This window comes from Hypomesus nipponensis, chromosome 19 (genome assembly GCF_054491055.1).
Source record: "Hypomesus nipponensis isolate SF chromosome 19, ASM5449105v1, whole genome shotgun sequence".
NCBI lineage: Eukaryota > Metazoa > Chordata > Actinopteri > Osmeriformes > Osmeridae > Hypomesus > Hypomesus nipponensis.
Window position 1 is genome coordinate 5,558,072 of NC_140379.1, and position 26,564 is coordinate 5,584,635.

At 41.0% G+C, this 26,564-nt stretch overlaps 2 protein-coding genes across 3 annotated transcripts; both read right to left on the minus strand.

Moving 5' to 3' along the window:
* Positions 1 to 1,013: 1,013 nt before the first annotated feature.
* On the minus strand, positions 1,014 to 4,289 carry LOC146246668 (COUP transcription factor 2-like). Of its 2 annotated transcripts, none has more exons than XM_084682856.1 (3): positions 3,320 to 4,289; positions 2,414 to 2,935; positions 1,014 to 1,417 (listed from the first exon to the last, which is right to left on the minus strand). In XM_084682856.1, the coding sequence occupies exons 1-3, from the start codon at positions 3,780 to 3,782 to the stop codon at positions 1,143 to 1,145; spliced, it is 1,260 nt and encodes a 419-aa protein (XP_084538982.1). In that variant the 5' UTR covers positions 3,783 to 4,289; the 3' UTR covers positions 1,014 to 1,142. The 2 variants fall into 2 exon arrangements, with proteins under 2 accessions (XP_084538982.1, XP_084538981.1); XM_084682855.1 differs by having other exon boundaries at positions 2,414 to 2,938; positions 3,320 to 4,288.
* A 5,393-nt stretch (positions 4,290 to 9,682) lies between these two features.
* Positions 9,683 to 26,037, minus strand: LOC146246669 (solute carrier organic anion transporter family member 3A1-like). The gene is made up of 10 exons (XM_084682314.1): positions 25,851 to 26,037; positions 23,248 to 23,707; positions 15,484 to 15,582; positions 15,078 to 15,350; positions 14,653 to 14,817; positions 14,092 to 14,290; positions 13,757 to 13,888; positions 13,339 to 13,557; positions 13,077 to 13,141; positions 9,683 to 12,937 (listed from the first exon to the last, which is right to left on the minus strand). Exons 1-10 carry the CDS (start codon positions 26,004 to 26,006, stop codon positions 12,561 to 12,563), a joined length of 2,145 nt encoding a protein of 714 aa, XP_084538440.1. The 5' UTR covers positions 26,007 to 26,037; the 3' UTR covers positions 9,683 to 12,560.
* Positions 26,038 to 26,564: the final 527 nt, after the last annotated feature.

A 26,564-nucleotide genomic window follows, 5' to 3' on the forward strand; every position in this document is an offset into this window, starting at 1 on the left:
TTTGTTGAATAAAAATATCAAGGATGTCGGCTTGCCTAATGTAAAATGACATGAACTCAAATGGATTCTGACACAAGTATGGGCACACAGTCAATTAATTTACTTTCAATAATAGGCCTACTTATTAATGCTGTAACTTCCAAAGGCCTAGTATTTCTGATTATTTGTCTTCAACACATCAATGTGTAGGCTCTTCAAATTTCATCTATTTCGATCATTTACAGTAGATCATTTAGGCCTATACTGTTTATGGCCTAAAAGTACTAAGCTAACAACATGAACAGGTTAGAAACAACACTGGATTTAGGTTGTAAAAGAAATACTGTTTATTTATAAATCATGAGATATAATTTAATACAGTACCAATATTTTCATGTCACAGCACATCATAGTTCAAAGTCAGTAACAGAATTACACACCAGCGCACACACGCACACGCACACACACACACATACACGCACACACAGAGGCTACATAGGCCTACATACACACACATACACAGACACTTTGTAGACATACAAAAGGTTAAGAAAAAATGTGAAGTTATATAGCTACGACCACTTTTACCTCTGCGACTGGAAGAGTTAGCCTAGGACTATAGGACAAAATCATACTGTTATGGAGAGATGTATATAGAGAAATATAGAATCCGGTTTAATATAATGTTCATTTGTTATTCTGTGACCATTTAAATCCAGGAAATCGTCATGACGACACCAAAGATAACCTTTTTTAATATTTACACCAACAAGCAGTCTTAATAACAAGTAAAACAAATAAATTGGGTTCTCTTCAGTAGAACAGGTGTTACAATAACTAGCAAAATGTTCTGACCTTCATTGAGATACTGAAAGTAACTAGGCCTATCAGCTTACTTAAAAGTGCCATGTTTGTGTATAGCGTATACAATTTGCTGAAAAAAGCTGAATGGACGCAAGACAAATAAGCCCCCTTTCCTCCACTATGTAGGGTACAAAACATTATAAAGAAGCGCGATAAATATCCACACACGATCCAATAAATACAGTGTCTTTTATTGAGAAAATCACAAATAATCATTCCTGAATCGTTCCTTCTGTTGAACACCAGCCTCTCTTCAAACAATAACAACGTTCAGGTTCCGTCCTTGTTGTTACTTCCAGCTACTGAAGCGACATGTAAGGCCAATTGAAACTGCTGCCCGAAAGCAGCATATCCCTTATCAAAGTTTCAATTGGGGTTTTGCCGACTAGTCGGACGAAGAACAATTGTTCTATTACGGACGAGGACACTGTGCGAAGGGAAGGCAGGCGAAGCAATAGCTTCCCAAATCTTGTTGGCTGGTTGGGGTACTGGCTCCTGACATACTCCTCTAAAGCACACTGGGATTTCTCTTGTAACCCTTCAACATGAGCCACATCCGACAGACCACACGCATCTACAACAGAGAAAACAGAGTTAAATCAGGTGCATAGCGACCCCATAAAGCGCATAAAGGCAATTAAGGCCTACATAAATAACGTCGACGTAAATATGCGATAGGCAATACCTACATACGATGCAAATGTAGGCTAGTCATAATGCTTGACTTCATCAAAGTAACGGCAGAAATGAATCTAATGTCTATCTGTCAAACAATCAAAGATGGCGTCTGTTCTTTGACTAAAAAGAACGAAATAGGGATAAGAAAATTGGCCAATTGCAAATAGGCACACGTATAAAAAGGTATGTTCAAGCCTTAAGTACACTCTGAAGCATATATGAAGTCATTAAAATCCCCGTTTGAATGTTGCTCTTCAATCCCTTCTGTCGTTCTATGTAAGGTTACAATGCAGGGGTGAGAAAAAGGTCATGTCCCAGTTTACGAACACGTGCATTGCTCCTGGTTTTCTGCTGTTCCAAAATTATGTTGGGGTGTTTGGATATTGCCGAAATACCCAATTAGCCCATTATGATGTTGTTAACAAAGTAAACTAGGCCTAAATTATATCTCACATTTTACATTCATTATTTTTATTAGGTCCCTGGAAGCCAAATGCCATAAAGCACAAGTTTATTTTTTGGTTCTGCTTTTGGTAGCCTACAAAAGTGTATTTGACACATTCCATTTTTTTCTTCTGAGGAAATAAATATAGGTACTATAAATGTAATAATTACTCACTTAATGCCAGAAGTAAAATAACACTAAAGTCAACATCCGGTATGATACTTTGGTATGCAATTCTATTATACAATTGAAACTACTGACAGCAAAGGATCTTTGAAATTTAGCCTTAGCTTATTCTCACGTGGAGAGGGACAGTATAGACTTAAATGGGTTGGTTACATACTGTATTTCAGTATGTTTCAATTATTAAAAAAATCATAGGTCTACATATATATGGCCTAATATATAGGGCCTATATATTTTTTATTTATTTTGAAGACAGTTTACCTGAAGTGAAGAGGACAATGGCCTTTATGCAGCTGTATTCTGCTGAATCCACATGCAGGACTTTCAGCTTCTCTACTTGTTCTTGAAATATCCGAATGTGGTCCATGAACGCTACAACTCTATCTGCAGACATGGGGGAGGCGTGAAGGCCAGCTGCTGCCAGTAACGGGGCTACATGTACCGGCATAGAGCACTGTGCCGCGTTCAGAACAAACAGCTCACTCCATGTTAGCCTTAGAAGGGCTACTTGGTCTGTGATTTGTAGATCTGGAAAAAAAGGTATGTTTCTGGCCCACTCAACGGCGCTAAAAAGCATCCTGGCCGCCAGTTCGCAGATGTTTTCGATACCCATGAGGTTGTTTGACTGCATACACTGCGTGCCATATCGGGATGTTGGGTAGGGCTCCGCTCGTAGGAGAAGAGATATGTATCCGGAAAGGTAAGAATGGCACTGTAGAGGGTCTCCATTTAAGGTGAATTGACCATGGTATGGCTGCGTCGGTAATACCCGTCCTCTTTGAACTGCTGCAAAAAAATAGAACGGAATAAATGTATGAACGTCTGCATGCTGTAAGGATTTCAAACAGGTATGCATGGCTTTTGAATGGTGTATGGCATCATATAGACCTACCACACACTACGCACTTTTTCAAATGCATTTATTGACATAGCACAGTAGAATTATGACAGATGTGGCTTTTCAATTAAGCCAATATGTCATAGTTTTAATGTAGTCATGTTTAAAACAACGCATACACAGACCGTGATACCTGATGTATATTATAAAAGGCATTACCAAGCTAACTATAGCCTACGTTGCAAACCGAACATTGCACGTTCTCTTTACATAATTATAACTATTAGAGACATTGTGGTTTCAGATGACAAGCGTAGAAGAATGTTTACCTTCCCGTCTCATGCCTACTTTAAGGCATTTCTTTAAGCGACAATATTGGCACTGGTTACGATGGTGCTGATCTATTGGACAGTTCCTGCTTGCCCTACAAGTGTAGCTGAGGTTCCTTCGGACGCTCCGTTTGAAAAAGCTTTTACATCCCTCGCACGTGAACTGTCCATAATGCTTTCCACTCGATTTGTCGCCACATACGACGCACTCTATTTGTTGAGGCTGTTGTTTGTCTATTGCACCGTTCATCGACTGGTTTGTGATAGACTGCGTCGTATTGCTTGCAGGGGCGCCTTGGGTCGCTGTCTGAGTTGTTGGAGTAACATCCAGCGAGGACGTCGGATTCAGGTGGCCCGTTAGATCGGTCGAGATAGACAGAGATCCCACTTGTGAGACAGGTGAAGAGATTGTGCCTTGAGTGTCGGCGACATCTTCTGCGCTTCTCCACGATACCATTGCCATATCGATAAATCAATGTTTCCAAAACTTTACTCGTCTTGCTTCCAAACGTTGCCGAAAACAACGATTATTACAATTTAAAAGATACAAGACAATACTATTGCAACATGTTTTAAAGATTTTTAGAGAGACATAAACAATATTCATAAACGATGATGATCGATGCATATATTTACAAACAGCGTAGAACACAAAAAACCTAAAGCTTACGAATAGAAAAATCGTCCAATATTATCACCAAGGTTTGAAGTGAACAACCATGTTAATATCTACCAGAATTTCCAGGGTAAAATCTATTATGAAGTAAACTAAATCCACGTTGAAATCATTGGGAAGAAAATCCACAATTCCCTGTTCCCTCCACAAAACTGTCCACGTAACTCAAATAAAATGTTCTCTCTTGATTAGGAGATGGAACTTAACCTCGTGAAATTAACTTCTACGTGGCCTTCTCCAGCCAAACGCGTTGTGCTATCCCAATAGTTATCTGTTACCTACATGAAAAACGCGAAAGCGAGTGAAAGCGAATTTTGATGATGGTCAGCTGCCTTCTCCAGGACGGGACTAATGTGCTTGAACGTATCGGGTGTGACTAGCTGACGTTTCCATCAGGGTGGTTGCCATATAAGGAAAGGGGCCGTACTTGGTTGGTTTGTGCAAAGGATACCCGTTCAGCACTATTGGTTTATAAAAAGTGTGCTCTTTGTTAGAAATGTGTGTGGGCGCACGCGCGCGTGATAAAGTGTACATGGATTATATGCCTTTTGTGATGCATTGCTTGTTACTTGATAATATGTTCAGGAACAGTGGTGTGGGATTTAATTTCAAAATGTAATTGAATATTGCAGTTTTCTGGACAGTGGAATAGCCGTATTAGCCAAAAGACGAGAATGTCGTCTACAGCGGGTACACAGCTAAATCTAGCAGTAATTTGATGCCCCCTAGTGTTAAATTTTGATTCCGGACTCTTGACCACAGCACCGTCCGCCATGTTATTGTAAATACCTTTAAAGCCTGATGTAGATGGTTAAGTATGTGACAGAAAACACAAGTGGGAATTGTTGTTGAAGGTAATAAAGAATAAAAATCCTAAATACATCCCTCTAATTTATTTTGTTAAAACTGCCAGGGTAAATGTGGTAGGCTACTGACAACTTCAGTGTTTTATGAATCCAGGGAGTGAATCGTTGTCCTCTTCATTCAATCGTGTGCAGTGTTGAAGTTTACAGCCCAAATCCGTACACCTGGCTATGGGTAGTGCACAGATGCCCCCCCTAAGTATTGGAAGCTATTCTGCCAACGGTATGATAACAATACTATTCACTTCAACAGGGTCATGTCCAATTGCAATGTCCACTCTCTGACAATCAGCTATAGGTGCACGTAAGTATCCAGTTGTGTTGACAAAACCACTATGATTCACTTTCCTCAATAAGTTGGTAACGTGGACTTGCCTCCTGCTTGGAGATCTGTCGTGGCTTTCATGACACATGCGTACCCACACGTCATTGCATCATGAATCCATCTAAGCTCATGCCCCCCCACAGACAAGTTGCACCATATGGTTCACCCTTAAATCCACTGAGTGTTTAATAACAGGACAGATGCACTGCATCCATGAGAGGATTGGGAAAGACAGACTCATCAAGTTTACAGAGCTACGAAAGCATCATTTAGCAAGTACTGTACAACAGTACATTTGATAAACAGTTCAAACATCTACACAAAATACTGTGAAACAACAAGTTTACAAGTTTTACTTAAGGTTATTTAATCCAACAATAGTAATAACATACATAGTTGGATTAACATTATATTCGTATCTGAAATATAGTATCTGGAATATATAGTGGATACCTAGCCTATATCACAGGACTGTATTTAGATCGTTTTCTAAGAACCAAAAATGTAGAGCAGACCTAATCTAATCTTGACTTTGGAAGAGGAAGGAAGGCATAATCTTAATAGACAGTCAATGAGATTAACATGTGATCTGAATGTCAATTACACTTACTTGGCAGTGTTTATGGATTACCGGGCAGTTTAAAGTGGTGATGAAAGTTCACTGTCAACACCATGGTAAAGCAGTCCATTGAAAAAATGCAGGTACAATTAAGAATGCATTAAGTGTGCATTTCCACACTGTTTTAATGAGTGGATCATGTAAGCTACATTCATTTAAAAATGTGTCTAAAGATGTTTAAATAATGTGATGTTTTTTAGACATAACATTAACAGATGTATGATGGTCATTTTCATGTCAGACGACACTTTATATACAAAACTGTAATTGCTAAATCTGTCAGGTAGATTGTCTCACTGATGCTAATCGTACTTGTCATACAAATAAAAAAGAATCCTGTTTAGGACATCTTAACGAGTGAAATCCTAGGACAAAGAACAAAAATAGCCTGTTGAACAGATTACTGCACCACCATTAGTAGACTCAACTGTATCCCCTGAAAACTAGTACTGTAGCTCCTCAGTATATATTTCTAAAAGAAATTATTTGCTGTAGTAATATTGTATTCACTGACACAAGATGCAAGAGATTACCACCATGCCATGGTCAACAAAGGGATCCTCATTAGACATGCTACAAATTCCTATTTATCCTTTGGCCTCTGAGACAGGGAGCCAACAGCCCATATTGGATTGACCCACATAAACACTCATTATCGAGCAACTAAAATACACACCAAGATTAACAGAGTAGATGGATAGTCTTCCCTGGAATGCTCTTCTGGTTTTCCAATGCAGGCTTACAAAAATGAAAAAGAGCTTCATCTTGATTAACCTGGTATAACCTTCAAGTCACTATGAAAGTGTGTTAAACAGTTGAAAAGGAGTTCAACATACTGTACAGTAAATGCTCTCACAACATCTGACGCAACCTAAAGACGCATTAAAATGTCTGTGTTGAAGATATGACTCATCCACAGATGTTCACTCACAGTTTGTGGATCTTGATCTATAGATAGGGGGATGAAAACAGTATGAACAGTTATTGTTGGAGAGTGACACTGTGCCATGCGATAGTACAATCCATGGGTATTGAGATGTATTTACGTTGGTCTTGGTCTATACACAGTGATGATGAGGTTGGTGGTAAAAATTGGCCATCGAGTGTTGTAGATGCCATCGTGCCATTTATCCACTATTGGTAACATCAGTCAAATATTGTTTGAGTACACATACCTCATTCATTAGGGATGAAAACTAAATGTGTTTTTTTGTCACATTCAAAATATTCATCATATTTCAGGAAGGCAAAACACTTTCTTTACTGTAGAGTAAATGGGAACCATTTAGAGAACAGAACTCTAATGGATTTCCTAGAAGGAAACTGGAATAGTGTACTGTTGAAGTGTCTATGTTCAGGCTACTACTTAATGTTATCAATGCAAAGAAGCTGGCCAGTTTACAAAAGCTGTAAATGGCATTGCTCTAGTCTAGTGGTTGGATTTACACTTCCAAAAATGTAATCATTATTTATTTTGTGGACTGTTCATGCAATATTCTACATGTAGTTAAGAATATAACGTATAATCCACTCCTATGTGTCTGCTCCATTTTAATAGCGAAACAGAGGTCAACCGTGAAACCGTGTTTTCAAATGAGGGAGGAAATGTCATTCAGCCAAACATTTTTGTCCTTCACTAAGCCAGATTTCCATACAGCAGAGACATAAGAGTGCTATTCTGCTTTATGACTGATCATGTATGTATATCCATACATAGAGCATAGATTCATCATCCCAATTTGTCAAGCTGGTGGTGTCATGACTTAATTATAAGCGGGGGGCTGGAGTGCACTTCTCTTTTGGTTCATTTGGGGAGGGGTCCCTTGCACCTTCCCCAGCTCCAAATGAGGAGCTACAGGATCATAGATAGTTGGCACTGGGGTAATTAGTGTGATAAATGCTTTAGCAGTACAAATAGTGGCAGTCTTGTGTCTTCTCATCTAGTTGTAGCATGTCAGCATGCTGAAGCTCAGGGCTCATCAATGTAATGGATGTCTCCCCACAAGGGCTATTCCTCAAACAAACGCTCAGAATCCTCTGCACCACAAGCCACTGGTCCAAGACTTCTATTTCCTTCTCGTTCCTTCTTGTTTGAGTAAACACATCTTTCGAAAAAAGGCTGTAACAAGCCTTGCCGTTACACTGTGCAGTGTGAATAGGAAATACACTCGCAAGAACCTTACAATGGCTATGCGCATCTGATGTTAGACTGCAGTTGTACTTTTACAGCTTTGAGCAGTAATGATGGATATGCTAACGACGTTGTGCTAATACTCTGAGGGACTTTTTCTGAAGTGGATATGCACCAGGGATGTAATATGTCACTTCAGAAATGATGGATCACATTATTAGATTAGAGCAAGGACAGGCTGCTTTACTATTTGCAATTCACAATCTCCAATTTTGAATATACCTTCTTTACATGAACAGAATAATTGGACTGCTGTCAGAGGGAGAGTGTGAAGTATAACAATGAGGGGAACCCTGTAATAAATCAGGTCACGTGTTAACCAAATCATAATACAACACTAGAAGTATGTGATATGTCATTGCACATATATTGTAAGAAGGGTTAGGATGATGTGATAATTGATTCCATCTAATACTTTGAAATATTTGTATTTTTTCCAAGAAAGCATTCTGTGGTGTATAGCCTGCAAAGTAACCATATCTTAACTTCTAAACCAGAAGAGGCCTTGAATAATGCCCTGTACATGGGTGAATGCCTCACTATGTCAGTACAGATCTGAATGGACAGATCGTCACATACCGGTCATCCATGACTGTATGGGTAAAGGTACGTAAGTTCTGCTACAGTGGTAAAGGCAAGAATTTAGCAGAGGAAAGGTCAGGGAGGTTGGGAAGAGGATGTTATTTTGGACCGAACGAGGTGAGGCTCTATCCGAGTCCTTAGGTCAATGTGAAGACAACTGGAAGACACATTTTCCTGTCAGGGCACAGAGAGCAACATGGGTTTTAAGCTTTTGTCGTGAAGTCCCAAGCCATCGAATCAATGGCCAAGGAACATGACACAACCTTTCAGAGTCACTCGGCATCAAGTGCAACAGGGAATGGCACGACTTTCCATTTCACCGCATCGTGCCCCAACGGGACCCGGCTGCACTCTAGAAACAAGAACACTCATCACATTCTCCACTCAGACTGGGTCTGTGGCTTGATATTCAACATGACCTCTTGTTTCCTCAAAGGAATGCTACAATGGTATATGTTGGTCAACCTGGCTTTAACATTCGTAATAGATTAATTCAGAAAATATATTTAAAAATGTGTCAAAAAAATATAAAAAAGATTATAAAAAAGCAGTAACTGTTTTAAATAAAAGGCAATGTTTGCATTTGAATTCATTCTTGCGTCCTTAATGAACATGGAATTAAGTCACTATGATAGACTTCACCCAAAGACAGGACAACCAATGTTGTTTTACCGATGTTTCAGAGTGGTAAAATAATTATCCCTACAGTATTATCACCAAAGATAATTGTATTTACTTTATGTTAAAGGTAAGCCATAAAACACTTCATGTTAGTACTGTAAAAAACAAACAAACATTGATATTCACCAGTTATCATGGGGAATTCAAGTGAAAAAACGAATTACATTTGGTATGACATTTTGATAGGAAATGTCTAGGGTCCTTCTGAACACTGCCATCTACTGGACAGTAGAAACATCTCAGCATACATCTGAAGGTGATGTAGGAAAGGAGGGTCTGAGCTAATTACGGACATAAAGCCTTTCCTGGAAATGGCATCTTAGTCATTTGAACATGGCAATAAGTATGGTGCAACAGGACATAATAAAAACAAAAATAGTATTTAATGTATTTACAACAAACATACAATCATGTAATCCTTTACAAGTCATATACATAACACAAATGTTTTAATATAAACTTATTTTGAAAAAGAGAAAAATAATTAAAAAGAAGCATAAGAGCATATCTAAAAATCTCTTTCAACATTTTGAAAATATACGTATATTTTCATTTTTCAAAGCCTTTTTTTTTCAAAGGTTTCCTGCAGTGTCACAAGCTTGATATACGTATATCGTCAACTACGTTAGGCAACACATCAATATAAACCTTTACAAACATGGTATGCACTGGGTCTCACCTCAAATCCGGTTATGCTCACCAAAGGCTTAAATCAATGCATGTGCCACAGGAAGAGGCCTGCTTCCATATCCAGAAGTCAGCTAAAACTCAAACTGTCTTTGCCACAAGGCTAGATTAAAATTGAGCAATGGGATCAAAGGAAGTTTTACAAAAAGCCATGAGTACAACAGAGTTAATATTCATCACAAGGCAAAGTCTCAAGCACATTGGTGCCAGAAGGAAACAGTTCTCTTGCCGCAGTGAATAAAAAGTAAGCAGGCAATTTCACACTTGCCAATGGTTGTTGCTGGCTTCTTTGCGCATAGTGATTTTACAGTGCTCAAGTTGATATGGCACGCCTTGATGTACGGAGTTGTGTCTACATATCCAGGCACAGGTGCAGTACTGCTATTTCTTAATTAGGCTATTGTCTAGAACTGACCTCATCTATATCAGTCGTCGCTGTAGCTGTACATTGGTGCCATTTACTTCAAGCAAAAGGTTTTCTTTAAACAAAGCAACAAACAAGTATCAGCTTTGCCATTAATGAAAAATTAATTATTCAAATTAAGACAACTTCATCAGTAGAAAAGCCTACATATTAACAATTAATACATCCTAAATAACATTGTATTCTAGACCAATATACAGCATTTTATAGGCAATACTTTTGGAACAGACACATATATTTTATGATATGGTCAAATTAATCTGGGGATATCACAAAAAAAGGCTACATACAGCTAAAGATCCTGTGTGTGTGATATTTCCTTTTTCTAAAATCCAGCATGATGAATTATGTCCTCAGTGGAAGAACCTTATAGAACACTTATATGGCATCACTTTGGCACTTTTATGGCACAATTATGTACATAGAAAACTGAACAAGTACGATGACACTTATGTCCGGATATCAATTACAACTCATCACGTACCCTAATGTTCTGACAGAGAAAATATGTTATAGAAGATTGTTTCAACTATTGTCGCTAACACGTAGAGGTAATCAGGATACTGGTTGTGACCCACGAGCTGTGTGCGCACCCACATTTGTTAAAGCCAATTTACACTACAGCTATTTAGTGTGATGAGTGAGGAGGATAGGAGGCTCCTTTAACTAAACACAGTCATCATCTCTAAATTGCCAATGATCACCAGGACAACAGCTATTCAGGGTTTGCTAGTCACTGAACTGGTTCAGAATGGTCACGTGTTGTCCATCTACGATACAGTAACACTTAAAAGTACTCCCCGCACCATTCAATTGTTTTGTAAGATGTTCCATAAAAAATCATAATGTTTATCATTCCTGTTGTGTACATTGCTATGCTAAATACATGATATGTTTCAGTGGTAGATAGCTAGACATGTTTTTGATGCAAAACATATTGAATTCTTACAACGTAAGTTGGAAAACTATTAAGATATGTGCAATTCCATACTGGATATAGTCTTGAAGTAGCTGTGTAAGAATATTACCACACATCTCATCTCAACAAAGGAAGCACTGTGGACGCTTTGTGGATGCTTGAACATCATAACCATCCATATACTCATCCGAAGTTTAATGTAAAAACAACTCATTCAAATGATCCTCTTAGTGATGCCATGAAAGAGTGAGCAAAGGTCAATATTAGACCATTATTCATTAAGTAATTGTTTTGTCAATGTCACAATGCAGTATGCATTATTATAAAGCCTTTTGAATGGTCAAAAATATACTTTAGAGGTTTTATCAACAGCTAAATGTAGATTTAACCATCATCATGACCATTATGTCAGCAACCTCTTCAATGTCCGTGCAAGTGACATACTGAATATATCTTAATTGTTTCATTACATGCATTACTTGCATGCTTTAAAATCAAAATAACATTGCCTGTCCTGGGGTTCTCTTTTTTAATCTGCTTTTGTCTCGACCGAGGAAAACATTCTGAAAGGGAGAAAGAATAATCGTTCATATCACATGTTCTGGAGTTAAAATCTGAAACTACAGCCTTGACTGTTGTTAACATCTCAAACTACAGCCTATGACTGACTATGTAAGCAACATATTAGAATTTTGAAGCATTGTCAAAACAAACAATGGGTCCAAACATGGAATCTGTCAAAACAGACCATTGTCTGACTTTTGTGAAATGTTTACAACATGAACACTACACTTCATGAAATAGTAAAGGGATAAAGCATTATGTAGTGCCAAGACATTCCTATACCGTTCATGAAAATGGAAATGAAATAGATAAATGGGTAATTAACAATAATTGTGAGCTTGTTTATTGCTAATTGTTGGTAGTCAATGATGTTTCATTAGATACTTTATCTGTGGAAAATGGACATGGCAATTACCTAATCCAGAAATACAACTTGTTGACACATGAAAACATGGCAAAGCAAACAGTGCCGGACAGACAAAAACTACAAATCTGTTTAGCCTGACATGAGCCACCACTGACTCAAAATGCTACGTTTGAGCAACACAGTCTCCCAGGGCTTGTGGAAACCCGCACTTAGATGAAGCAGATAAAAAAAACATAACAATTAAAACAACGAAACGTTATTTTGATCGCGATAACAATAAAGAAAGATGGTCCTTCAAGTGAATTGGACGTCATGGCGACAGTCCCCCTCTGTCCCATTGGCACTATAAAACAGACTCCATATTATCACACATCTCATGTTCCTCCAGGTTGTATATAAACTTTGTCCTGTTGACTGGGTTTTGGGTGATCTCCTTGCCCAAGTTGTCCAGCGTTACGTTGGAGGCAAACAGTTCAGTGGGAGTGAGGTAACCCTCACTGTTTTTGATGTACTTCTTGTAGTTTTTCCGTAGACACTGCCAGGTAGTGGTGTAGAGGATGAAAGCTGAGGATTTGAGGACGATGGCAATACTCACATACAGGTGCCTGTAGGCCACGTTGTCATAGAGCAAGCAGGCACCTTTTTCTCCACACACTGTGCTCCAGAATAGGCAGGTGGAGTCGATGCCCATGCCAAAAATCAGAGGAGGGGGAATAAAACCTGGCAACAAAAGGAAATAAAATATTGGTATCAACCCACTTCAGCGGTGCTAGCACTGCATTGGATGAGCACTTTGTGTATTTGGTGTATGACCCGCAAAACAAGTATCTTCTTCATTTTAGTGACGCGTCCTTCCTACCTAGCAGCCGCAGCAGCAGAAACAGTACTCCAAGGGCGTAGGATTTAAGCTCGGGGCTCACAGTTCTGGAAAAAAAGAGAAAAAAAAGAAACGTAAAACTATAAGGGTCAAAGTCAAACTTAATTGCAGATAATCGGCACAAAACTGTCCCTATGTCCAGTAGACCAAAATACAGATACTGTACAATATTCGTAATACATCATATAGAATAGAAATGTGTAAAAAAAAAACATTTGTAGTCGCTGGTCTCTGAGGGAGTTACCTGATGAGGATGATGACAGAGGGGGTCTGGGCCATGGCTCCGATCATACTACACACACAGATGACGCAAAGGAAGGTGAGGAACGCTTGTTGACATCCTGGACTGGGGCACTTCCCCGGCAGAGCCACAGCTTCTTCACTGATGCTGGAGATGCATGTGCAGCCGGTCAGGTTCTGTGAAGGAGAAGACACAGAGGTATGACATACAGTCATGTGACTCCTTCAGATCCCACGTTTGTATGACCTAGATCAGAGTCATTTTCTCTGTCCTGGCTCAGACAATAGTTCTTGAGGAGTAGGGTCATTATAAACAAGATGGTGGCAATTTCCCCTTGGGGATCAATACAGTACTACTACCACTAGCGATGATTCAGGTGCTATACTGTGCTCCACACATGGGGGGCAGTGCACTCACAGGCTTGATGCAGCCGGCAAAGCAGGCTGAGAGGTAGGTGACTCCATTCGAGCCACACACAGGGCTTACTGAGGCTGTGTAGCAGTTGCAGTTGTTGATGCAGGCAGACTCTGGCCTTTGCCAGGAGCGCAGAGTCCTAGAAAGAAGGTTAAAGGTCATGTACTGCATACATGGAAGACATACAAGCATGAAATAAGTAGAACACAAAATTAAACCGACTTGTCCATGTGCTTTCCAACCAACTAGCCTTGCTTAGGAACACCTAATTATGGTGAATTATGATGAAGCCCCACATGACGTTTAGATGCTACTAGTAAACGACTACAGCGAGATACTCACTCGTTGCCATAGGCAACCGTCACCCCAGCGACAGGTCCCGTGTCACAGCCGAGGAACAGGAAGGAGACGTAGCAGGCAGTGGAAACCAGGTTGACCATCATGGCCATACGGATTGCCCCAAGTGCAGACAGGTTCAGCTTTTTGACCAGCAGACCGCCCAGGAATATTCCCAGACATGCGCAGGGGATGGCTGTCATGCCTGCGCAGGGTTTAATGGTGCACTTTTAACAGTGTAGTGCAATGCATCTATGGATTGATACAAAGTGTGTGACACAAACAGCCCCAATGTCCCTGTGTATCTATTGTGCATATTCTTTGTATCTTGCATGTTTCTATGCTGTAAGAGGTTACTAAGGGGTGTTAAACCTCATCAGGATGTCCCACGGCACTATTTGGACTTTAACCTATATAGTGTTGTTGATGAGGTCCTTAAATCTGTCCTACTGTATGTGTTCAATAATCCCCAAGGCTCATAGTTTCACAGTGCTTTAGTTAGCTCTGTCGACAGTTAAGCGCAGCTGATGATGTCAGAGAGACCACACTTGTGTCCGGATGACCCACCTAGCAGCTGATTGGCTGAGGAGGTGGTGAGGTTAAACTGCTGCTCTAGGTATTTGCCCAGGAATGCAGCAAAGCCTGCCACAACAGCAATCTCCATACAGGCCGCCAGGGTGATACAGGTGAACACAGGGTTGGAGAGCAGGTGCTTGGTCACCCGTGGAATAACTACAGTGAATTGAGAGAGTGAGAAAGACAGAGACAGAGAGGCAGATATTGAAAAAGGGAGATGAATAAAAGAGGAGATGGAAAGAGATGGCGATAAGAAAGAGTGGTTAAAAAGAGAGACTGTAATGTATAATACATGTATGCAATGTATAATAATTGCACAGACAGTGTAAACAGAAGTATGCATCTATCTATTTATCTGTACAGCCGAATCATTTGAAAGAAGTGTATATCATTTAGCAAAATTGTATCTCCCTTACCTCTAAGATGCTCGCAGACAGTGAGGCCACTGTTGGCCTCAAAGCCGTGCATGACCCCATTGGTGGGCTTTTCCCCCTCATACTCCTGGGTGAGGGAGGGAGGCAGCATGGCCTGCTCGCTCTCCCCCCCGCTGTCCACATCCTGCTCATCCAGGGACTGGGGGAAACCAAACATGAAGAGGGCCGAGACGAACAGTAAGGCACCGCACAGGAGGAAACCCCCCCACCAGGCCCCAATCCAACGAGGGTCTTCTGGGGTGATGTCCAGTTTACCTGGGGAGGCAGGCAGGAAACACAGGACTGCTCTTTAAGTCACACACGGGAGGCAAGCATTTTTTACTCTCAAAAAGAAAAATGTACTAAAGAACTGTAGTATTTAAAGCTAAAGGGGGGGGTGTATACTCACTTGTGTCAATAAAGACGGCATCCACATAGACTTTGGTACAGAGGGACCCTAAGATGAAACCACACGCTGGTCCAAAAACTAGAGTTGAAAAAACAATACCTGGAACAAAATGCAAAGATTTGTCACATCAAGTCCAATTGTAACGTCATCATCCAAACTTGTTGCCCATAAAGTAACCTACATAATGTATACATTAAAAGTGTGAGGATACAAACTATATAGCTCACATTGTATAGAGCATGGAGATTGAACTGCAAGAGTTCATGGATAATCCAATGGAAATGTATCGGCTAAATGGCATTGAATTTCGAAAGCCAAGTCTGAGCCAGCCAGGTTCAATAACTGCCCACAAGAGGGCAGCCTTACACTGCCTCGTGTTCTCTTTAAGTATGGACAAAAACAGTGACGTTTGCCAGCCAATGATGAGTAAGAGATTTCTCAGAATGTCTGAATCATAACATATTTTCCCCACTGCAATCAAGATGACATAAGAGTAAATGCCTATCAAAGAATTCCTTACGTGAGGGAATTTCATATCACCTTACAATAACTGATTTATTCATCATCACTGTAATACATTGGCCTTTGTACTGCATTAGTGCCATTGGGTCATTCGTCTAAATGGCATTATCTATTATGACCATAAATAATCAATCAGGAAATGGGCTCTCTGTGCAAAAGTAATCAGAGAAGAGGAGCTGGGAGAAATGCTGAGGGAAGCAGCCTTAACGTAGCGCAGCTAGGCTAGCTGGAACGGTGGGGTGGCCCTCCCAGTCCACACACCGGCTGACAGACCCAAAGCCGAGACGTTTCCCATAAACCCACTGAATAGATGGCGGCTTATTAAATCAGTGCTCCAGTCCCGGGCCTATCTCACTGAAACTAGGTTAGCCATGCTGAGGAGCAGGAGGACAGCTAGGCATTAGTAGAGAGCTAGCAGCCCAAACCGGCTGCTCATAATCATCTAGAACTGTGCCATTGGGCCAGGCACAGCAGGGTTGAATGGTGGCTGCCAAAGGAGCTCTGTAGAGCAATTTCATCTGCACCACCCTGAGGCTAACCAGCTAGCAAGTGTGAAGTAAAAGAGGTATGTGACAAAATGCAGGGCCAAAAACCAGCGAGTCCAGCAATGATGTGAAAGACAAACACTATGACAATAAGCCACATACATTTTTGTCAAATAAAAATATACTAAATAATGTTGACCTTTATTTACTTATATTTAGGCTTGTGTTTCCAAGCGTAAATTGACCTTTAAAGATTAGTGATCTCCAAGCTAAACAGAACTAAAAACACATTTTAGCATTAATTAATTTAGTCTGTACAGTTAACTTCATGTTTTATGCGTTTATATGTTCCTAGGCTTTAGAATGAGGTCTGAGAGGGGTATAAAATTCTCTGCTGTGACAAGCTGAATGATTTTTTCATAATTTACATGGTTGTGCTGGGAAGCTATTTAGAATGTGATGAGGCAAGGTGTAAGGGAATGATAACATCGATATGTCACATGCATAACATAAGCCACAAAAAAGGAAGCGCAATGATTGCATACAAATTTGAGAGATAAGATACAGGCATTATCACAAATACAAGTCAACATCAAGATAGATAGATATTCATGTTTGATTTAAAACATTCTAATAAACTGTAATTTGAACTATAAAGACCCTGATCAATGCAGCTGACCCCACTTTCACTGCATAGAGACAAACTTACAGTTGTCAGCCCATGACAGCTGACCTCTCTACCTCCCAAACAGATTATGAGCCTTTGAAAAAAAGCTATTGACGCATGCCGAGTTAGTATCAGGGGACAGGAAAAAGGCTGGGTATGCATTGTAGGGAACCCAGTGCCAGCCTTTAGCCAAGGTCTGTGCCCACTGGCATGGCACCAGCCAATCTGCTCCAGCTTTGCCTCTCAGAGGGTCAATTCAAACACAAACACACACGCACAAGCAAGGCCATTCAGTCGACCAGACACACACACGTATAGTATACAAACACGTGTGATGCAATTCTTGTGAATCGGTCTTTTCCACAGTTTGAAAGATTTTTTATTGTTTTTTGCATCAGTCAGAAATTGATATTTCAATGATGTACTTGAGCCATTCATGTCAGGTATGTAATTAACCTCAGGCTGTTTCGCTTCTTGAACCTTCTTTATTTAAGAAATATTCTTGGGAGTGGCCTTAAGCTTCAGGTAGGGATGTAAAAAACAACACAGGAAATTGTAGATGTGTAGGTCTTACATCTTCCCACCCCTATAGGTTTACCCAGTCAAAATACAGTAGTTTAGTTATTTTGACTCCCCTTAAATTTAAGAAAACTGTCAAAGCCTCAAGGTATAGCTTACAACATTAATAGTGGCAATGAGCACAAACAATGTAGCGTCTGTTAGCTTTTTGGTGGCTTCTTTGGTGCGGAGAGCGACAGATAAGCCTTGCAAAACATGTCCGGCAGCCTTTGAGTGTCAGTCATGTGAATATTTGGAAGCTGTCCGATTGCCCATTGTAACAGTTGGTACATTTGAGCCTATTCATTAGAGACTGTGCTGCAATGGCTTCAAGGCAACGGCACCTGACTGCTTGCTCCCAAACCAGGAGAGAGGTCAATAACACAGCCATTGTGCTCAGCACTGTTTTCTCTAACTCCAATACAGGCAACATTACTTTAATAGCATTGAGTATATTAAACGAGGACGATGCTATAGTTTAATATAATATACAGTAATACATAACTGTATATAGTAATCCTTCAAGTTGAGGATGGGTATAGCTTAGTGGTAGAGCGTTTGACTCCAGACCAAGAAGTCATACATTCAAATCCCCCATGTGTCGCTATGGATTAAAGCATCTGCTAAAAGAACACATTCATTTCAGTGTTAATTTTATCAATGTTGTACAAAGCACTGGAAAATATGGGGTCAGTCAAGAGTTAAACCACCAAAAAGACAAAAATACCACTGCCTGCCAACAAAAAGGCTGAATAATACAAATGTGACACCCAAAGTAAATGCTTGCACCCGCAAAAGAAAAAAGATCAGTCTTTTACCAGTGATGTGCGTTGACGTGTGACATAAGACCCTGCAGCAGCCATCTCCTTGAGCAGATCTCTCTAATGTCCTTTTCTTTCGCTATGCAGGTGCAAAAATAGGCCACTCAGGGCTCCAGTCTGCTTGAGACACGTATAACACGCCTCATAAAATATCTTGAATGACCTTGCATTGTTCCTTATGCACGAAATAGATTGCTTTTGTTTCTAATAAAACCTCTGTCTTTTTTTCTTTTCTTTCTTCCCTTAATGCCATGCACCTCTCTGGGTTATCTAGGCTAAAATGAAGGAGAAAAAGCATTGTTGTAAATAAATGAGATGCAAACCAGAACAAACTGTTTTAACCCACACATAATGAACAGTTCGTCATAGCATGTGTGCGATATTTCAATTTAAAAAAAAGATGTAGCAAGCACAATCCTCTATGCCAAGAAATTAAACTTCCAGGCTTTGATACAAACCTTGAACAAGAAATACTGGATGAGCCTATCTGCTAGAGCTGCACTGAAAACCTCCACTAGGGCTTAGTGCTTCTGAGGCTCAGCTGTCCAAGTAAAACTCTCCCAGCACTATCTGTGCCTGTCTGGCAGTTTAAAATGACAGGTAGGGATGCGGTCCTTAAGCGGATGACTCAGAGAGTGAACTTGACAGCTCTTCAGCACATGGAGGTTCAATAGAGGCCACTAGCCACACTGAAAATACTATTTACCCAGCCTCATACAGTCGGGAATGGGGGGTAGGGGTGGGGGGGGGGGGGGGTGGCAACAGAGAACCAGACCAGGGAGTGCCTATATGTCCCTGTCTATTCATAGAAGGACCCATTCAAGAATCATAGGAGGAAATGTCAATATTCAACCCAAGTCATAAAGGTTAGGGTAGGTATGCATTGTACGTCTCATGAAAGCCCCAGCTGTAGATGGTACAGTTTCCGTACGATATACTACCACACTGGGAAGTCTAAAGCAATAAAAAAAAAAAAAAAAACTAATCACGTTAACTCTACAGAAACGATGACCAAACACCTAGCGTTCCACCAGCAAGGAGATAGAATAACCTTTTCTTGTTATAACGTGTCCTTTAACACAATCCAGCCATAATGAATGCGGCAGAAGGAAGGTCAAAAGGAATGGACCTATTCTACCTCATTACATCACCAACGCATGAATAATTGCCTACTCTGGCTGAGGTGTGGCACAACTTAATCACTGGCTGTTTTTATCTTGGCAATGGCAGTCCCAAAAGGGGCACAAATAAAATCCCCTTCCCCCTTACTCCCAACTGATGGGAATGGACACAGCCTGCTGAATCAGCAGGCCTGACCAACCTTTGTTGTCCTACATGAGATGGGCCATAACTTAAATGTAGTGAAAACATTTCAGTGCGGCGGACATTAAACTTGAAGCCCATACCACTTCACTGCACACAGTATGAATGGAACACCCAATGAGGGGCAAGCAGCCTAATGGCGACCCTGGTACAGAGTTGGCCCCCAGGACCTATTGTAGCATGATAGTATCCTCCAACACTTGCAATCAGCCAGTGTGACTTTGGGAATACTCAAGCTGGACTAAAAGCACTGCTGTTTCAGGGGTAATTGAGTAAAACGGATGCCTTTTGAAAGTCGTTCAAGAAACTCAATAAGCTCGGCTTCTACACGCAAGGAAAGAACAGCGTGCACCATTACACCCATCCTACAGTCAAACTGTAATGATGTGGAATGATGTAAAGATATGTGTGAGCCAGAAATAGCAGTGTTATTGTTGGATACAGTCCAAAAATGTACATTCAAATGTTAACTTGTGATTTTTTTTTTTTTTTTTTTTTAGCTGTTTCTGTGAAAGATGATCTGTTTCAAATTCATTCAGCTCCCCATACAGTAGAGCACAATGTTTAGAGATACGTTAACTAATGGAAACATTACAGAGATGGTTGCCTCTTCGCAACAGGGTATCATTCAAGTCCAGACATGAATCAATAATCCAATTCCTGTCCTGTTTGTTGCATTTTAGTCAACAACGGAAAACTACAACTGAAAAATAGTTAGCCTTTTTCTGTAACATGCCATATTATCGTTGCAATTGGCTTAAACGGCTAGAAACAATATCAACATACTGACTAAAGCATAAACACACAGACATATAGAGATTAAGATCAATATCCCTTTCCCAGTACTTAAAGAAAAATACTTTGAAACAGCACACATCCTGTATGTGTTACTGTGTGTCGGTAAAGATCCCTGTTGGGTCTGTTTACAACCTACAGAGAACAGTAACTTCAATATTTAATAATCTGTGTGCATGTTTACAAAACAACTCTTAACTGCTCTCTGTCACATTCCATTATTTAGTGGTTTTAACAGTGGGGGATTCTGCCTCTCACGTTGTCCGCTCCTAATAGTGCTAGAGACAGTCAGGGGGACATAACAGAAATACAGTACAGCGAAACAACAGCGGATTCATGCAGTTACGCAGTCACAATGGGCAGCTCAGAGCACTGTGGGAGGTAACCATGGCGATAAACATGCCTAGAGCTTAAAAAAAGGACAGTTGGAAGAAAGAAAAGTATAATAAGACTATCTGTTACAGTCAAGCACAAAGCCTGAAGGATTGAAGTCAAAGGAACTATTTCCTTTAGACTGGTAAAGCCATTATACCGTCAGGACAGGAAGGCATGTGGACAAAAGACAGATACAGGACACCAGCGTTACGGGTTTCTGCTTTTACAAAAAAATTATACATGCCCTTTAAGTCCCTTATTTGGTCACATGGTTGTTATAATATATGCATTAATGTTATATGTTATACATTAATTGGTAGTCAAGGAGATTCTAAATTATGTGAATGTATCAACACACCTTTTCAATCAGCCCCATGACGCGAGAAAAATTGCACTTAAGATAAAGTGAATTTAAAAAAACGTCCTATGATACGCAACGACCATGGAGACTACTGAACGTCAGGCATCTGGATTGGGCAACGGAAATGTGGGAAGAGAGCTTGGGTAAGCCCTCTTCCTTCTCTTCCTCTCCCCTCCCTCAGAGAGCCCCAGAGTAGCTACTGTATGTACAGTACATGGGGCTCTGAGTCTCAGGCCAGTGGGCCAAGAGGCTTGGGCTATCTGGCAGCCAGCCACTAGAGATGGCCTGAGATCATGAGCAAAGGTAAGGCTATCCAAACTGCTGCGAAGGGCAGACAAGCTGTTGCCTTTTTTTCTTCTTCTCCACTGCAGAAACAGCCACTGCATTCTAAGCAGTGGAAATCCAGGACAGCTCAATAACTGTCACCTTTAGAATACTGCATCAACAACTTCACTCTTCTATTCATCCTCTTAAACCTCCTCCTAATTACTAATATGACAATATTACCTCCCTGGTGTTTCCTACAAACAGTAACATATTAAACAACATCTATGAATATCAACACAAATTAGTACAGATGGCAAATCGAAGTAGCTTATTTAGTGTATACTCTAGCCATATAGTAGTTTGTTTGATTTTCAGACGTTAATATCAAATGTCATAGTATACGCAACAAAATCTGTAGGTTGATTAATCTCTGTACCAGCTATGTTAGTACACATCTGTCTAAAACAGGGAAATTAACAAAAAGAAAAATACAAATAACAGCTGTGATGAAGTAATACTTCTGTGCTTCTGACCTTGTGAGACAGAAATATTTCAATGACATCAAGATGGCAACATTTCTCTCTTCCTCCAGGCCTCATAGTCTGTCACAGCACACTCACAAGCCAGAGCCGATATCATTACTACCATCATCCCCTCATCACTTCCTGCTATTTCTGACGCTGCCTTTGAGGAGATGATAGTTTCCAGGATGTCAGGCAAGGTCAAGGAGCCTTGTATAAGGACTGCCAGACATTTCTGGTTTCTCTCTGAGAGTGCCATGGTAGTTTGGGATAGAGAAAGAGAGACCTGGTTAATTTAGTGTAGTCATTACATAAAAGAACATTCCATTCTGCCGATAGACAGAAAGAAAATTTGTTATTGAAAGATTGGTTATGAATTTAATTTAGCAGCGCGGTATCTTTTATCTAACAATTGGCCCCTTCAGCATTCACCTCACCAGTAAAGGTGCACATTTCCCTTTTGTCACCTGTTCTTGGGCCTGCTTCTAACTCAGACCGAGGGAGAGAAGGAAGTGAGTATTTGCCCAGTCAGCAGTCCCTATCTGTCATCTCGGAATTGCCTCTGTTGTGTGATGCCAGTGCAGTTTTAGCCCCACTGTGACCAATCCTGCAAAACACTGATCAGGACCCTACTAGATAAAACCTACAGAATGCCTACTTTGTCTTAACACTAAGCTATTTCAAACTTTCAACATCTGGACCATTTATTGTATAAGTAAGAGTAGGACTACAACCAAGAATGGCCTTGATCCAAGGTGTGACGGCTGTGACGCATGTTAATTTTAGCTAGTGACAATTCACATCCAGGGGAGTGGACAGTGAGCAGAATTAGAATTAACTCATTAAAACTACAAAGAGAGCCAGACCATAATGAGTCACTCCACCTTGCATAGTTAAGTCTGTGTGGAAGATAAGGAAATGTGCCTGGATTGACAACCAGTCTACTACTGGATGAGGCTGTAATCGGCACTCACTCTGACTGAGAATAATATGCCTGAATGTGAATTGTCTACTCTCATTCTGCGTAGAGACAGCATCGCCTCAAAGGTGTCACAAGCTGGCCACTCACCTATATACAGTGAGGAGTCTTTCCTGCGAACATGGTCGTCAATGTAGGACACGCCCAGGGGCTGAACCGGTGTGGCCCCAATGCCCAGCAGCACCTGGGCTCCTATGAGGAGCAGGTACATCATGTTGGTGTTGGATTTGTTCCCACACAGGAAGCCTGAGTCTCTAGCCTCAGTCCTAGACACATTGGAGCACACATCTCGGCCGTCCTCCGCATGCCACGAATCCCCGGCCTCGTACTCGTACTGGTGGGTAAGAAACTCCGGCAGCGCCGACAGCAACGCCCCCAGTGCCATCACGATTCCCCCGCAGCCAATTAACCGTGGCCGGTGGGCCTTAGCCCCGAAGTAGCTGACGAATAGAATGAGGGCCAGGTTGCCGATCTCGAAGCTGCTGGCGATGACCCCGACGTCGGCGCTTTGAAGGTTGAAGCGACGCTCGAGCGTGGTGAGGACGCTGACCTGGAAGACAGCACAGTGAACATTTACATTTAGCAGACGCTCTTATCCAGAGCGACTTACAGTAAGTACAGACACATTCCCCCGAGGCCAGTAGGGTGAAGTGCCTTTCCCAAGGACACAACCTAATTTGGCACGGCTGGGAATCGGACCGGAACCCTTCTGATTAATAGCCCGATTCCCAACCGCTCAGCCATCTGACCCCCGTGAACCACTGTAGTCTCTAAGACGAAGTGGTCAACATTAAATACAGTCAAACACACAATAAGAATAGGCTGTCTTATCTCTGTTAGGAAGAATCTGATGATCATGACTGGTGAGAGGGGACTTTGTTAAACATTCTCAACACTGTTGATGTTAGGTTCCTGTCTATCAACTAATACACAACATACATTGTTTTCCAGGGCCTGAGAATGTCCTCAAATTGCACTGGCGAGCAGCCTCTTTTCTGATGCCAAGCAAAGCTCTGAAGAGATTGACAATCTAGTGGCTAGCTACCCTGGAATGGGGAGAGATAGCTGACAACATCCCCATCTGCATCCCTCCTTAGAGCCCATACCAAGACCTGCAACCTGTTGAGGGCATAACTGAGCTGCTCTGCAAGGATAGCTGCATTCAAATATCCCCCCTCCCTCCCTAGTTCCCTTCCTCTCTACCACCCAACTCCTGTGCCAGCTTGTAGGGAAGTATGTGGCCTACACAACTGAAGCAGTTTTTTATTTTACATTAATTATGTGTTAACCTCCACTGTCAACAAAGGTCAAAGACTGTATTCTGACAGTACAGTATGCATCGGAATGTGTATAACATTCAAATATGTTCAAATATTATTTAAATATATAGATTGAAAATACTATGGCTTCCATGCAAGTGGCTCAAATGCCGCAACAGTGCGTATCATCTACACTTATTTCTATGTAAACCATGAGATGTTCACAAATAGCTTTGAACAAATTATTACTGAATTATCCTACAAATAAAATCGCTGAAAAACCTTATAAATAAAAAGCAGCATCACTTCAGAACTATGCCAGCAACATGTGGCCATTGTGGATAAATAAATACCTATAATTATGGTTGTTTAGGGGCTGCTCAAGTTTTACTGTCTCAGCAGTCTGCTGTTGGGGTGCTGGGCCACCAAATCTGTCTAGACAGCATTTTACACAGCTCATTAAGAGGCTGGCCATGGGAGCAATTTATATTTTTATGAACAAATCCGTCGTCATATATAAAATGATGCAGGCCATTGGAGTACCATTACAAAGGAACATCTGTGTAATACCTAAATTGTATGTAAAATGCTTATTGCAACTAGTTGAACTGGCAAACAACATGCCAATAGCCTATGCACTTTAACTATTCCAGAATACTACTTATCCAGTTTTATCGTTTAGTCAACTCCTCTTTATTCAAATATCTACCTAGTCGCGGTAAAACACATCAATAGATGTTGTGGTTAGGGACTTAGACAGGAGGGCAAACTATTGATTGCGCACTAAGCACTTGCATTACAGCCAACAAATGTGTCATAATAAATGACTGCCATCTCCATTTTAATATACCGCAATTGAGGGAAGGGTCTTCTGTAAGCAATGGAATAAAACCATAATACATATCTAGTAAACAAACTATAACGGATGTAGCCTAGTTTGTCTGGATGCAGTCTGTAGTGCTAGGCCCGAGGAAACCTATTGAATGCAGCATTAGGAAATCACCTGTCATACCTCAAGGGCCTATAGGGATTTGTAATTTTCGTTTCGTGGGCCCACCAAAATACGCATTTTTATTTTGACTCTACACAACTTAACGACCCGACTGTTGTGACGGGCATTTTGTCGTGCTGGTGGGAATTGGTGCATGTAGTCTAGAAATGCGTATGCTTCCATAAATCAATAGGTAGGCTAGTGATGATCCTCAGGGGCAATTGTAACCAATGGCTCGCCACTCTATAATGTGATAGCAAGGTCTAATATCAACAGAATCACTGCCCCAGGGCCGGCACAATACCGTTACGCATAGCCTACCAGTGTGGCGAGGACCGTTGCAATTGACCTGATATAGCCTGCCAGTTTCACCACAAAACGATTTTCAGCTTCTGATTCAGTGGTTCGCACGTTCGACCGCGTTCTTAGAGAAAATAACTTACCAGATACGCTCCAACCGTGCCCTGCGCTAACATAAGCGCACATTCCGACACCAAAAATATTTTAATGTTTGAAAAACATGACGTCTTTTTCTGGTTGTCATCTTGCTCGGGGTCTTCGGTACTCCTCTCTGTGCATATCTGATTTTTCACCTGCATCCTTTTGTAATGGTTTAAGCTCCGGTGGTGTTTGGCGGCAGGGATCTCGACGGATCCAGTCTGAAGATGACCATTTGCAACGGGAAATAACCTAGACTGCAGGAGGTGCAAATCTTTGCCAACAGCCGGTCTAGCTGGTTAATACTGCTATGTCCACTCAGCATAAAACATAGTGTCTCAACGACAGTAAATTTTTCTAAAGCCGGTGTTGCTGTTAGTCCCGGCGGCCTTTAAACATCGATCAAAGTCTAGCAAATGAACGCCCCCGACTAGACGCAACATTGAAGGACATTGTTTTCTCCCGAGTATCGACACTGACTATATTTTTTTAACAACGACGGTTATTAGATCATTTTCGCGTAGTACGGCTTGACAATGACGGTCGACGTCCATGTGTTCCAAAGCTGTCTGTATGTTCCTTAGATAAACCATGCGTGTTGAGCGTAGCTTACTACGTACACATCTCTGTGTGGCTATGTAACCTGCACCAAAATACAACCTCTCTCTCTCTCTCTCTTTCTCTCTCTCTCTCTTTCCCTCCCTCCCCTCTCTGTATCA